The sequence below is a fragment of the Camelus dromedarius genome, chromosome 11, assembly GCF_036321535.1.
Source record: "Camelus dromedarius isolate mCamDro1 chromosome 11, mCamDro1.pat, whole genome shotgun sequence".
Classification (NCBI taxonomy): Eukaryota; Metazoa; Chordata; class Mammalia; order Artiodactyla; family Camelidae; genus Camelus; species Camelus dromedarius.
Window position 1 is genome coordinate 3,389,962 of NC_087446.1, and position 12,966 is coordinate 3,402,927.

Sequence of the window (12,966 nt, forward strand, 5' to 3'; positions counted from 1 at the left end):
CCCCATTTCAGCGATGAGGAAATGGAGGCACAGAACTTACAGAATCTTTCGTCTGTCACAGGTGAAAGAGGGGGGCCTGGAACCCCGGCACTCACTTCAGAGCTTACGCTCCCAACCACAAGCTTTACAAAGTGGTGGGAAAAGGAAAAAAAAAAGTGGTGGTAAAAATTATACCCACGCTAGAAAACACCACATAAGCTCTTGCTTAACTGAAGTAACAGAAGCATAATTTCATGTGTAAATGGAGAATGTGTACTATATTGTTTTAATAGGAAGAAACGTTTAACTTAATGCTTAACTTAAGGTTTCAAATAAGCCAGGATAAACAATTATCAAAACCTTCAAAAAGTCATTTCCAGTAACACAGTAATTGTCTTTGGTTGTGACGAAGAAAGTCTGATGAATGAGTTAACACCGGAACCATTACATTTACAGAAAAAGCTTACCTTTAAAATTCACGTAAGTTAGAGATGGCAAATCAAATTTATATTGTCAAGTGCCACCTAAATAACATTTGACCTGAAAAACCCAAATAAACATATTAAAATGTGTAGGGAAGAAGACAAGAGATATTCTATCATATAAACACACGGGGAAAGATGTGAATTTTGAAAAACAAAGTTCTTAATTGATTTTCTGTATTCAGGCGACTGTAGTTGAGGCGGTCAGAACCTTGGACAGCACCGAGAGGGTTTCTCCTCCCAAGGGCCGGTTTTGCAGTAGATCCTAAATGTTAAGGTCCTTCTTTCACTCCTCTGCACCATACAATTGTCTTAATTTTACTGCCTCCCACATATAAATGAATTCTTTTATGTGCAGAACTTACTGACGATGAAATATGTATGTTTAGAGTCGGCCACATTTGTCCCAACATCTGTTTACTCATTCATAGGATCATTGCTCGTATAACTCACAGAAACTGAAGGACACTATAAAACCATTTAAGTAGCATTTAAGTTCCAGCTATTGCCATCAGTGCTGCACATCAATGCCTTCAGAAATTAATGGACACAAGATATACATACGTAAAATCTTAATTTTTGATTAAAAGTTTACTAGTTGGCAGCCCAAATGACCTCAGTCATCCCTCTACATTCCATTTTGCAAGGCCGCTAACTGTTAGCACTTTCCAAAAAGCATGGTGGTTAGAGGCAGAAGCTACTGAACAAAAGTGCATCCAGCATTAGCTTCCCAAGAAAAACCAACCCACGAGATGTATATGGACACTCTAACAGTCTGTTACTCAAATTGTGAAAATAAATATTTTTGAAATAATAACATCCATTGTTAAGGTTTTCAAAAAAATCATTCTGCAGATACTCAGACTGAATGTCAAATAGAAGTCTTTCTCTGCTTTTAAAATAAAGAGGCTAAAAAAGTGAACTGCTTTGTCAGTCTGCTCTTGAAAGCAGTAATACGGTCACAAAACTTGCTGTGACCATTCTGTCTCTTCACAAATTTTGTAAGGCTGGCCTGCCTTTTTTTTTATTCTCCTTCTAAATGGCTGATTGAGGTGGTGCTTTAATCCTCTGCAGCATGTAAAACAAGGTTCTCAGAAGCTCCAAGTCCGCTGGCAGAGGACAGGGGAGCGGTTGTGCTCCAGAATTAATCTGTCCAAAGGCATCAAAAGCGGCCACAATGCCGCCATCAGCATGTTTTCACTGTGCAAGCCCCACATTTCCTATTTAGAAAACACACAACCATCACCCCATTCTGTGCTCTCACAAGGCCGCCTTTTATTTATTCGTGTTTGTTATTATGTGGCTCAGCCCGGCAGGCTTGTGTGATGCCGCTGGGGCGCGTACATCCACTGAGAGAGGGGGAAAAAAGGAGTGTCTACTGCAAACTTGTTAAGAGGAAAGAGGGACTCCCACTGCTTTCCCCCTTTGGCCAGGCTGCCACTCAGAGCACAGTGCTTTAACTCACTGTGGCCCAGGGAAGGGCTTCGTGCATTCTGAATTTTGCAAAGGATTCTTTATGGACGAATAAACGTGCCTCACACACGACCACAAGCCTAGAAGCGCACGTGTCTTCAGTCACACAGAGGACACTGGGTAGCACACGGGAGAGCTTTTATTTCATTCTTCACATGCTGAAGCGGTTTTTTACAAAGCCATTGTTGTAAGTACAGCTACAAAGACTCAGGGGCACTTTACTCTGGAACAATCTGTGTTTCGGTAAAACTTCTGGTTTGGGGTCCCTGCTGCTTTTATTTTGGAAAGTTCACCAGGAACTGTGCAAAATCTGACTAGATGTTTTAGTCTGGTAACATGGCTGCTCAAGAAGAGAATGTTTAAAGCTTCCACAACAGGGCCCCCACGAGGGTCCTGGCTGACTGTATGAATGGTCTGGGTGGTTGCGGAGATGTCAGCACTCGCTCAGTCCAGTTCCACCTCTGAGTGTGTGTGTGTGTGTGTGTGTGTGTAGAGAGAGAGAAAGGGAGAGAGAGAGAGAAAGACAGACAGACGCAGGTCAAGTTAACCCTCGCTCTTCAAAGCTCCTTTTGTAATTCCCGTGAAGCCCTGGCCAAAACTGAGTGGTGTGCCTTTCTGAGACTGGTGCTCAAGTCTGTGCACCTGTAACGCTGGGCCCTGCACGCAGAGACGACCACAGAATATTCCTCCCCCGGAGGGGCATGCAGGTGGGTAAGACGCAGGCACTGGCGTGAGCACCATGGTCTGCAGACGGCTAAGTCGGGAGACTCGGCGTGAGAAGAGTTAATCGCCCACATGCTCCCTCACCCAGCTCACTCCCCGCCACATTCCAAAGGGACAGGGCTCGGTGACAACACAGCCTGGGACCTAAAGCGAAGAGGGAGGACCTCTATTCTTCAGCATCTCTCGAATTAATTAACTGGAAATGAGTCTTGTCAATGTTTTGGAAAGGCAGAAGGGCTGAAAAGAGATTGCTGGAATTAATCACAGTGAGAAAATACTTCAGCTGCGGCCGGAGCCCAGAAGGCCCCCAGGAAGGGAACAATGGAAGGAAGGGGGCCAACTCCGGGTCGCCGCCGGCGGGAGCAGGGGGACCCAGCAAGCCATCTTTGCCAAGTAAGGGACGTGCGCTTAACGCGAGGGATCACCACCTGCGCCACAGCGAGCGCGACACCTCGCTGAACGCACACGGCCTCCACGGGACGAAGGCAAACCAGACGGCTATGTTTTAAAGCAAGGAAACAACAGAAAACTCACGTTACTTCACTTTTAAGCTTACACACACGTAACGCTATTGTCTAAAAGATTCACATGTTCCTGAACGGGCACTAAAGAAGGCTTCAAACACCTGCAATCTCACACACTGCAGAAGATGAAAAATCCACGGAAACAGATTCCAGAAATTCTGACTTGGGATGGAGAGTTCATTCACTAGGAAAGAAAAAGAAGCAAAACGGCAGATGGAACAGATCTGCTTACAAGAATCATCAAAAAAAATGCAGAGATTTTTGGTCAGCGGTATAAACAGCGAAAACTGAAACAAGCCATTCAATTTAACACAAGGAGTTTTCTGTTCTTTTCACTGGGGTCGACATCAGCTATCTTTTAAAGAAAACCTAATTTCTATGAGAAGCTTTTAGACGTTGAAAATTCTGATATATTTTCTATTTCTCCCCTAGAATGAGTATGAAATTTCAACTCTTTCAAGAAAACGGCAGCATGAAGCTTGAGCAGAAAATTATTTGCAATTAAATTTGGGGCTTTTTTTTTTGCCATCACAGGAGGCAACACACCCCGTCCATGTTCTCATGAAGGAACCGCATCACATCCAAGGTGATGGGGGGGTGGGGACCACTTTCCACAAACCGAAAGGGAGCGACCCCTCGGCGCGGCATACTCACCAGCTGAGGCGTGTCCCTGGTAGGCTTCAGAGTCAGCTTGTCACCCCTCTTCTCAACTTCAAAGCCCATTTTTTTAAGGAGGGACGTGTCTGCCAGCCCCTGCTCCTCCATCTTTGCAATCAAGTCTTGGTTTTGGCTGTTGTCCTCTGTGAGGTTTCGGATGGCGTACACGACCCACTGGGTCAGAACTGGAACCAGAGTGAAGGAATCTGCCAGCATGCTTTCCTGTTTGGAACTTTTCACACGAGTTTTACTGAGAAGGGGGCAGAAGGCACAGCGACACTAAAAACCGCAAATCCATGAACACACGTTTCTCGAGGATGTGCTATGAATATGCACACAACGTGGGAAATAATGAAAACGATGTAACACACGCACGTGCACACGTACGTCCTGTGTGTGTGTGAGTGAGGTGTCCAGCAACTGGCACAGGGAGGCACCTGATCAGGATGTACTGAATGAACGAACGAGGAAGCCAAGGCTTAGAGCAGCCACACCTGAAGTTCATGAACACAAGCCTGTGTGTGTGCAGGAGAGCACATCACGGAGCCACCAGGGCAGGAGGAAGAGCATTACAGAGTGAGTCACAGAGACGCCAGGTTAGCATCAGACAAGAAAATCGCCTTTAGAGGAAGCCCAGTTGCAAGTAAGAATCGTTTCCTAGGAGCCGCCATGGAATTCCCCTCACTCGGCGCTTTAAGGACGAAGCCAGCGGCCGCTGAGGGACTTGCTGTGTCTGGTTCGCGTCCCTGTGCGCCTGGGGAGGGCGCCTCCTCCCGCGCCTCGCTGTGCCCCCGCCCTAGTCTGCAGGCTCTGCCCCGAGTCCTCCACCGCCGACGGGCGACAGCGTACGGAGAGACGGACTCACCGCCTTGCTCTCTGAGGCCTGGCCGGCCGTCACCAAGCGCTGCGCCCGCCTCGTGAAAGCACCGACCTGCTGCTGCAGGCCATTCTGTGAGACTGAATAAAACTGCTGGGTGCCGGCTCCGGGGACACAGGAGGCGCCCAGAACAGCAGGCCTGGCACCCTCCGCTGGCTCAGAGGGAGCGACACCGTGCCCAGTGGGGAACACGCGCTCCTCCCAGTGACAAGGGGCCTCCTGCCCGTCATCAGACAGGAGGCAGCAGGCAAACCAGCCCTCCCCACGCAGGCACTTCTGTGTCAGGATCGGGGCACCTGTGCCCCCAGAAGGCAGCAGGCGGGCCCCCCGGGGAAGGCTCAGCGCCTCTGATCGTGGCCGAGACCCCAGCGCAGTGGGGGAGGCTGCTGCCTGGACACTCTGGCTCCCTCCTCTCAACGCGGGAAGCCACAGAGAAAGGCCTCAAAGTCACAGGGTCTCCCTAGTTCAACAGCCTCAAAGGAAAACAGTGAAAAAGAAGCCTGTCCGCTCCAGTCAACCGAAACGCACCAGTTTTGTGCTCAGGAAGTGTTTTCTGGTGGCTGCATCTTAGCTCCCCGGACGCGGTCCAAGCTGGTCCGCAGTCCCGGCGGGGCCTCGGTGGCTCCCGGGGGCGGGGCGGGGCGGGTCCACGCCAGCTCTGGCCTCCCTGACAGCACCCCGAGCTCACCCCGGACCAGCTGCCACTGGCCTGCTGCCCCAGCCCCTCCGGGATGGGCACAGGTCTGCACAGAGAAGAGGACCAGCCAACGACCCCTGGTCTCCGGAGGGTCACCATCAAAGCCACTTGTGAGTGTAAATGACTCACCGTTTCCAAAGGGCAAAGAACCGTGGGTGCCCAGTGGACAGGAGTCTATGACCAGCTGCCCCCATGGCGGGAGACTGTTCTCATCCCGCACCTTGTCGGTCATCCTTTCCTGATCGAGCCCTGGTCCTTTCTAAGACTGCGTTTCTTCTCTGGAGATGAATCCATATAAATATTCAGTGCGTTTAAATTTCTCCCTCTTTCTCACAATCACCAAACCCCCACTTTGTGACAGGACAGAAAATAATGACCCCAGGCGACAAAAGCTTCCAACACATTAGTAAATTTCTGAACAGTGAATCACTCGCTACCATCACTTTCTCAGGCTGGACGACGTCATCATTATACAAACTCACTTCCTCACTTTCTGCAGCAAAGCAGGAGCCAGTGATGGTGAGAACGGACTGAAGGAGTGAGCACAGGAGGGTAAATTTAGGAAGAAAGTGTGGAAGACTGGAGAATTTTAGTTCACGTGTATAATAACTCCAATGTTAAATGACAGAGCAAAACGCTTCTTTCTGACGCTTTCCTGGTTATTCACTTAAATATAACTGAAAGTAAGAAAACTGGAATTCCTGTGAATGCACTGGAAGCTCCTCAGAGCTGGAGGGCTGGCCGGCCCCGTGATCGAGGGATCTGACGCCAGCTGGCACTGCCAGCTGCAGACGTCGTGTCCTGGGAGGAAAGAACCATCACCCAGAGCTTCAAACTGTCAGACCACTTCAGTTATGGGGCAAACCGGACCTCTGCGAAGGCCCCGCAATGTCACAACGCTGGGCGCCACCTGTCTGTCCCCACACAAGACCCTGATGGGGGCCCCTTCGCCCTCGCCCAGGGTGCGCAGCCCAGCTCCCTCTCCGGGAAGCCCTCCCGCGGGTCCTGGCTGCCCCCACCCCCACCCCGACACCAGCTTCCGTCAGGCACGCTCCCTGCGTGTTTCCAAAACATTGTCTCTCTCACTGGCCCCCATCACGCTGCACCTGTAGCTACCTGCTTATTGGCCACACCCCCATCTCTCCACCCCCAGCACGCAGTCTAGTTCCTGACAGAGGGGCCTGTCACCATGTTTGCTGACGTGTCTGTGGCGATGACTTGTCTGTATCTCTGTCTCGCCACCACCGAGAACCCCTCAGAAGCACGTCTGACGCCCTGCTCACCTTTCCGTCCACTGTTCCAAGCACGGTGCTGGGAAACGTCTGCTGGGTGTCCGAGCAGCGAGCGAACGCCACCTCCCGCTCACCGAGTGTGAGAGAGAGTGTGCGTGTGTGTGTGTGTGTGTGTGTGCGTGTGCGCACGCGCAGGGACGGGCGTGGAGGCACTACAGTAACTCACATGGGCTGTGCGTTTCCTTCTGGTTCTTGGTGTGGTTTCCTGACTCAGGGTTTGGTGAGGTTGAGAGATTAGATGAAAGTAAAGCAGTGTAACTCAGGCAAGGAAGCTGGGCTGTGCTGTCCATGACAACAAACACCAGGACAATCAAATCCCCTGCGGGCGGATGAAAGGGTGGATTTTAATCATGTCCCTCTAGGAGAAACAGCTCGCAGGTCCTGCGAAAACACTGCTACGGCATTTTAACAGTGCTTCACCCTGAAAGCATTCGGGAGCTCACTTCTGTAGAGAAATGCACACGTCCCCGTTTTACATGTAGGCAAAGAGGAGCACAGAGAATGAACTACAGGACAGTCCTCCTGACGGGCAGACCCACGTGCGCCCAGGAACCGCCCTGCGCCAGGGCGCTGCTCCCAGCTGGGTCCGCACGACTTCAGGAACAAAATGGACAATCGAGGGCTTCACGAGGAGCAGGTTGGTTCTGGCACGGCCACCACGTGGACAGCCTAACAGAAGCAGCACTGAAGCCCAAAGCAGGAAAGGCACTGCAGTCTTCTTCCCAAACTGGTATTCAGAGGGCAGAAGGGTGTGCACGTGGAGGGCCTGGGGCCGGGCGGAGTGTGGCTACACGACGGGTCAACGTTCTGAAAATCGGAAATAAGGAACGAATGACAGCGAGCCCCTCGATGCTTTTCACTTCAACGTGTGTTTCACATTCTTCTGTGGATGGAATGAGTTGTATCTGCTCTTTAAGGAGCAGCTCACCAAGTCAGAATCCCGCACGCTGCCACACACGCCTTTGTGGGGCAGACAGGGAAGGTCTGCCCCGCGTCCCCACCCTCAGTGAGCACCGGCATTCTGGGGTTCGCACCATCTGTCTACAAATTAAACACCACACAAAGGTCCGCCCCTTTGCCTCTATTTCCAGTGAGAACATTCTAGCACCACCGTCTAGGGCCTCGGACTTAATAATAATCACAAACCCGAATTTTAATAGCTGTTCCCTTCATAACATTTGTGTAGAAAAGAGAAGCACCGAAATGCAGCCCCTGCGAACTGTGTCTAACGCTGAAGCCTGGCTCATGAATATGCATGAGTCGCCTCGTTAGGGGGCCGTGAAAGGCTGAGCCCGGGGCGGCCAGCGGACCGCGACAGCCCTCCGTGTCACAGGGGAGATTAAAGCGAGTCCCAGTTAATATTCACAGCGCCCTCTTGTTCCCTCTCTAAAGAGACAGGAGGGAAGAAAGAGTAGGAGAGAAAATCAAACATCTTCTCAAGTCCGTAATCCCACCAGCACTTGAAGTGCTGTATTGTCTGCTTAGCTGTAGAAAGGGAGCTTCAGAAGTTTCCATAGCGACTGCAAACAGAAAGCATGAGCCTGTCTGTTGTAAAACTGCCTTCAAAGAACCCTGCCATCCGCACCAGGGTGAGCACTGGGCAGTCCGGCCAGCTCCTGGACACAACACTTGGTGTGTGTGTGTGTCAGCCGTGCACCGGGACTCGAAGAGCCCCAGGTCCCTGCAGCGTTGTGCCCCTTAGGGGATGAGACAGGGCAGGGCAGAGGGATGGAGGCTGGGAGGTGGCATGGCCCGGAGGAAGGAGTCTCACGACAGTATTACTAACCAGCAGATTCCTGTGCCAAACTCACTTTGAAAGTCAAGTCAGCTGACTTAAAATTTGAAAACTGGAGCTGCCTGCTGAGACTCCATCCAACCAGACGTGCTTTCAGGCACACAAGCAGCGCTGCCTGAAGCCCTCCAGGCTGCTAGGACGCAGGCCCAGGAACGGCGAGGACTCTGTCCTGGTCACTGCTCTACGTCGAGAAGACTCCTGAGAACGCGGGCTGGCAAATTATGGCCCGTGTCTTTGCATGGCTGCAAGTTGAAAATGGTTTTTATTTTTAAATCATTGGGTGGGGGGGGGGGCAGAATCAAAGAACACTAATTCGTGACATATGAAAATTATCTGAAATTCAAACCAGAATCTACAATAAATGAAAGTTTTATTGGCACACAGCCTCGCCCATGCACCTGTGAACTGTCTGTGTCCGCCTTCCCGCTGCAGGGGCTGAGCTGGAGAGTCGTGGCAGGGACAGGAGGGCTCGCAAAGCTAAAAATACTTACTAAATTTAACCCCCCTCAGAAAAGGTTTGCCAAACTCTGGCCTAGAACATGGAAGGAACCAAGAAATGTTCGCTGAATGAACTTTTATAAGTACTGGCATTGAAAACCATATACTATTTAAATTAAAACAATTAAACTGTGAAAAGACTTTACTGACTTGCGTGTATATACGTAAACTGTGTGTGTAACGTCTACACATTGGTGCTTTTCACACAGTACATCTGCAGAGGTGCAATGTATGCATCTACGTTTCACATCACATACGCAATGTACGTGTAACAAATGTGGGGACCATATATAATACCTATATTTAATTTTTGCTCCCAGGATACTTTGAAAAATCATTTTTAGACGACAAACCCATTGATGGGCAGGGAGTGTGCACCGCCTGACGCTCAGCGGGGCACAGCACGCACACCACAAACCTCGGACAAGCTGGTCCCCGGCAGGCAGGCCTAACTCAGGAGGCTTCCGCAAAACCCCGTAATTACCCGCCACGTCACGACAAGACTCTCCTCCAGGTGAGGGTGCTCAGTAAATGACCTCCATGTCTAAACTAGTATCTTCTGAGACCACGGTAAAGCTGCGGAACTCTTCAGAGCGCGAAGCAGCAGTTCAGCTTTAAAACTGCCCTGAAGATGCTTTACGCTGCCGACGATCAAAACACTCCAACACGTGCCGGTTTCCGTCAGCCAAAGACGAAAGACGCCCAGAAGGTGACACGGGAAGAAGGATGGCTCCCCTTCTGCTGAGATGACGGGTCGGGCCTCACTCCCAGCCACGCAGGGCAGAGACCGCGCACGGCCGGGCCCTGCTCCCGGTGGGCCGGTTCTCCTGCCCCGTCTGCGGGAGTCTGAACCAGCCTCTGCTTTGCTCTGCAAGGGTTAGAAAAGGGCATTTCCCCACCTGCTGCCCAGGGAACCCTGGGCTCCACGAGGCCCCTGCTCTGGAGGAGGGACTCGCCCAAGAGGGCATGTGAGCGAGGACGGTGCGAGAAGAAGAGCTCACAGCTCCAGGGCCAAGGAGGCACTGGGCTGCGGGCAGCGGCGCGAGGGTGGCAGCTTACCTGTGAAGACGGAATAGGGAGGGAGGGCAGACAAGAAAAGTCCTCGTGGAGGAAACAAACCTGAAAAGTACTGTCAATCTTCCTCTGCAAAGTGCCACCCATTTCTGCCGCATCGGTTACCCCATCTCCAAATGCCAGGAGAAACCCCACTGCACTGTGAACTCCATTCTCCCTCTGCCTGGTCTGCTACAATCATCTTCTGTTCTCAGCCTGCCTTTCCATCGTCCAGCGGAACCACACTCCCTTCTCATTCAGAAACTCAGAGCTGAGGTCTCCATCCCGCAGATCCTGTATGCGGCCTCGTGCATGACGCTAAAAACCATCGTGTGTTCAGTCACCACCACAAACCACCCACTCAGGCCCCCCCACCTCCTCCAAATTGCTGGTCTGTCTGGGATCTGATTTCCCTCCGCATTTTTGCATTTTAATACGAGGGCACATCTGTGGTTCAAGTGTCTCAGTGTCGTGTCGGTATGTGCTGTTCCAGGCTTTGTAATACATCATAGCAGTATCTACAAGTCAGTGGACGTGGACTCTCTCATTTGCCAATTAACAGCTGTTAACTGAATTCAGTTAAAAAAAAAAAGCTAACAGAAGAGGGTGGGGAAAAAAGAAATTGTCAAATCTGTACATGACAAGTCACATTCTGAAGAACGTAACATGATACTTGAGTACAGGTAGTGTCACAAGAAGGAGCAGAGTTTCGCTCTTTTTCGAGGGAAAGTCACCCCAGAAGCACCATGGCTTTGACAGCTGAGGCTGCTTTTCGGCCTTGAAATCCCTGGGGAACTGGAACATCAAAGGCCCAGTGAAGCACTGCTGAATTCTGACAGAAATACCATAACACACGCGTGTCAACCAGAGAAACCTTATCTCTGTGGATAGCCCAAATTGTCTCTTAATGATTTTGAAACAAAGGCTACATTCACTGTCCTTGGTGTGCACCACTTACTTCCATAAACTGACTGTTTAAAGGGAGAGACCAGGGAGTCACAACTTTAAGGCCTCCTCCCCTCCAGGAAGCCTGAGCCATCTTTCCATCTTCCCCGTCTCCTCGGGGTCGTCACGTGGACAGAGAACCATGGAGCCACGTCCTCGGTCTGGACCCTGGCTGGGCACGAGCTCCCAGACCCCAGCTGAGCCTGTCAGGCTGGCGGTGCCAGCTGGGGAGACGACACCCTGCTCCCGGGCCACACGTCACCACGCTCCCTACTCCCAAGCTGCTGTGGCCGGGCGAGGACCGTGTGCGCAGGTGCCTCACATCTGTGGGGCTTGTGGTGAAGGATCCTCCAGCTAAGAAACTAATTTTGTCCATTACACATTCTGGAATCGATTTTTCTCACCACTTAAAAGCACAGCGTGGTGCGCGGCAGTCAGTCGGCATCCGCCCCACACGACAGGTTTCAGGATCAGAAGCCACCACCGCCACTTCTGACTTCAACCACACTAAAGGGGCTCCCGGCCACCAAGTGGTTCCATCTGTATGTGGGGCAGGACTCCAATGTCACTTTGGAGACTCTGAACGAGCCACTGCACGTAACGTGTGCAGCAGAGAGCCAGCCACACGCCTGGCGCGCAGCAGATGCTCACTGCACGGAGCAGGAGGCACCCCCTGGGGGCCTGTCCTGTCGGGGGTCCCTCCTCCCCATGACCCTCCCTCCCTCGTGCCCCTGCTCACTCTCCTGTCCCCGCGTAATCCTCTGAGTCCTAGGACGCGCACTCACCTGTGTGCGGGGACACCCGTGTCAGTCGCTGCAGCTCCTGCGCGCACAGGATGGGGGAGGTTTTAAATCCCTGCTGACGAACGCTCCCTGGAGCCCGGCCTCCAGCCACTCAGCCAGCTCTTCAGTCAGACCCGAGCTGTGAGAGGTGACCAACCATGTGCACGTGGACACCCTGCGCTGTACAACGTCAGCCTCTGGGCTGCAGGGGGACCTCGTCAGAGAGAGGCTTCTGGACACAATGAACGTCTGCCTCAGTGCCCCTCAGCTCGCACCAGGGTCACCGCGAAGTGGGCTGGCCAAGCCTAGGGGTGATGCAACCTGAGGCCACTGGGTCCCGAGAGGCCAGCGGGAGCGCAGCAGGGCCGCAAGGAGCCCAAGGCCCGGCTCCCAGGCAAGGACATTTATTCAGCACTCTGTACTCCTTGGGATAAGGGAATTGCTGCCTCGAATGAGCTTCTACCTTCACCGTAAAAAAGCTTCAAACGAGGCATTACAGTGTCTCTCAAATAAGCCAAGATTGCCCATTTATCTGCATACGGTAGTAACAGTAATAATAATAAATGTAACAGCAGTGGCTCCCACGGCCCTGGGAGGTACAGCACTTGTCGGGGTGTCGCAGGCACTCACAGAAAGTACTCCATCCTCGCGGACACGCCACGCGGCAGGCGGCGTCATCCCAGCCTGCCGACGGGAAATGCCTCGCCCGAGGTCACACGACCTGACATGGTCGGGCCTGGGTTAGGACGCAGCTCCCAAGCCCTCGGGAGCGACCCTGGCTGAGGAGGAGAGACGCAGGGGTCAGTCTGCCCACAGAGCAGTGAAAGGAATGGCCGGTTTCATGTTTCTTGAAACAGAGTCCCTTTCCCTTCAGAGAAATCTCAGAAGATAAAATAAGTTGACAGACACCAGTTAGAGTATCTACTTAAGCAGAACATCTTTGGAATTAAGAGACATTTCAAAATGGAATTAAAATTCGGAGTAGAAAGATAGTTCATCGAGTCTAAATTATGGAAGATTACTGTTGATTTAGGACTAACGATTTCGAGATGAGTGAAGCACAGCCAGTCAGAAACAGCTCTTCAGACACGAAGGCTGAAACGAAGAACACAGACAGTGCGGGGCTTCTGGCGGGTTTCAGACAAGGCACGCAGGCACCAGAGGGTCAGGGAGCTTTTTCACGTCGCAC

The 12,966-nt window shown here is 51.8% G+C and overlaps 1 protein-coding gene across 1 annotated transcript in view; it reads right to left on the minus strand.

Annotated features, from left to right (window-relative positions):
- Positions 1–2,055: 2,055 nt before the first annotated feature.
- The window catches only part of ATXN10 (ataxin 10), a 150,047-nt gene continuing 139,136 nt past the window's right edge, over positions 2,056–12,966 (minus strand). Inside the window, exons 11-12 of the mRNA XM_031463434.2 lie at positions 3,836–4,023; positions 2,056–3,365 (exon numbers count right to left, since the gene is read on the minus strand). Coding sequence (XP_031319294.2) covers positions 3,363–3,365; positions 3,836–4,023 — 191 coding nt within the window. The 3' untranslated portion in view covers positions 2,056–3,362. The remainder of the gene's footprint in view (positions 3,366–3,835; positions 4,024–12,966) is intronic.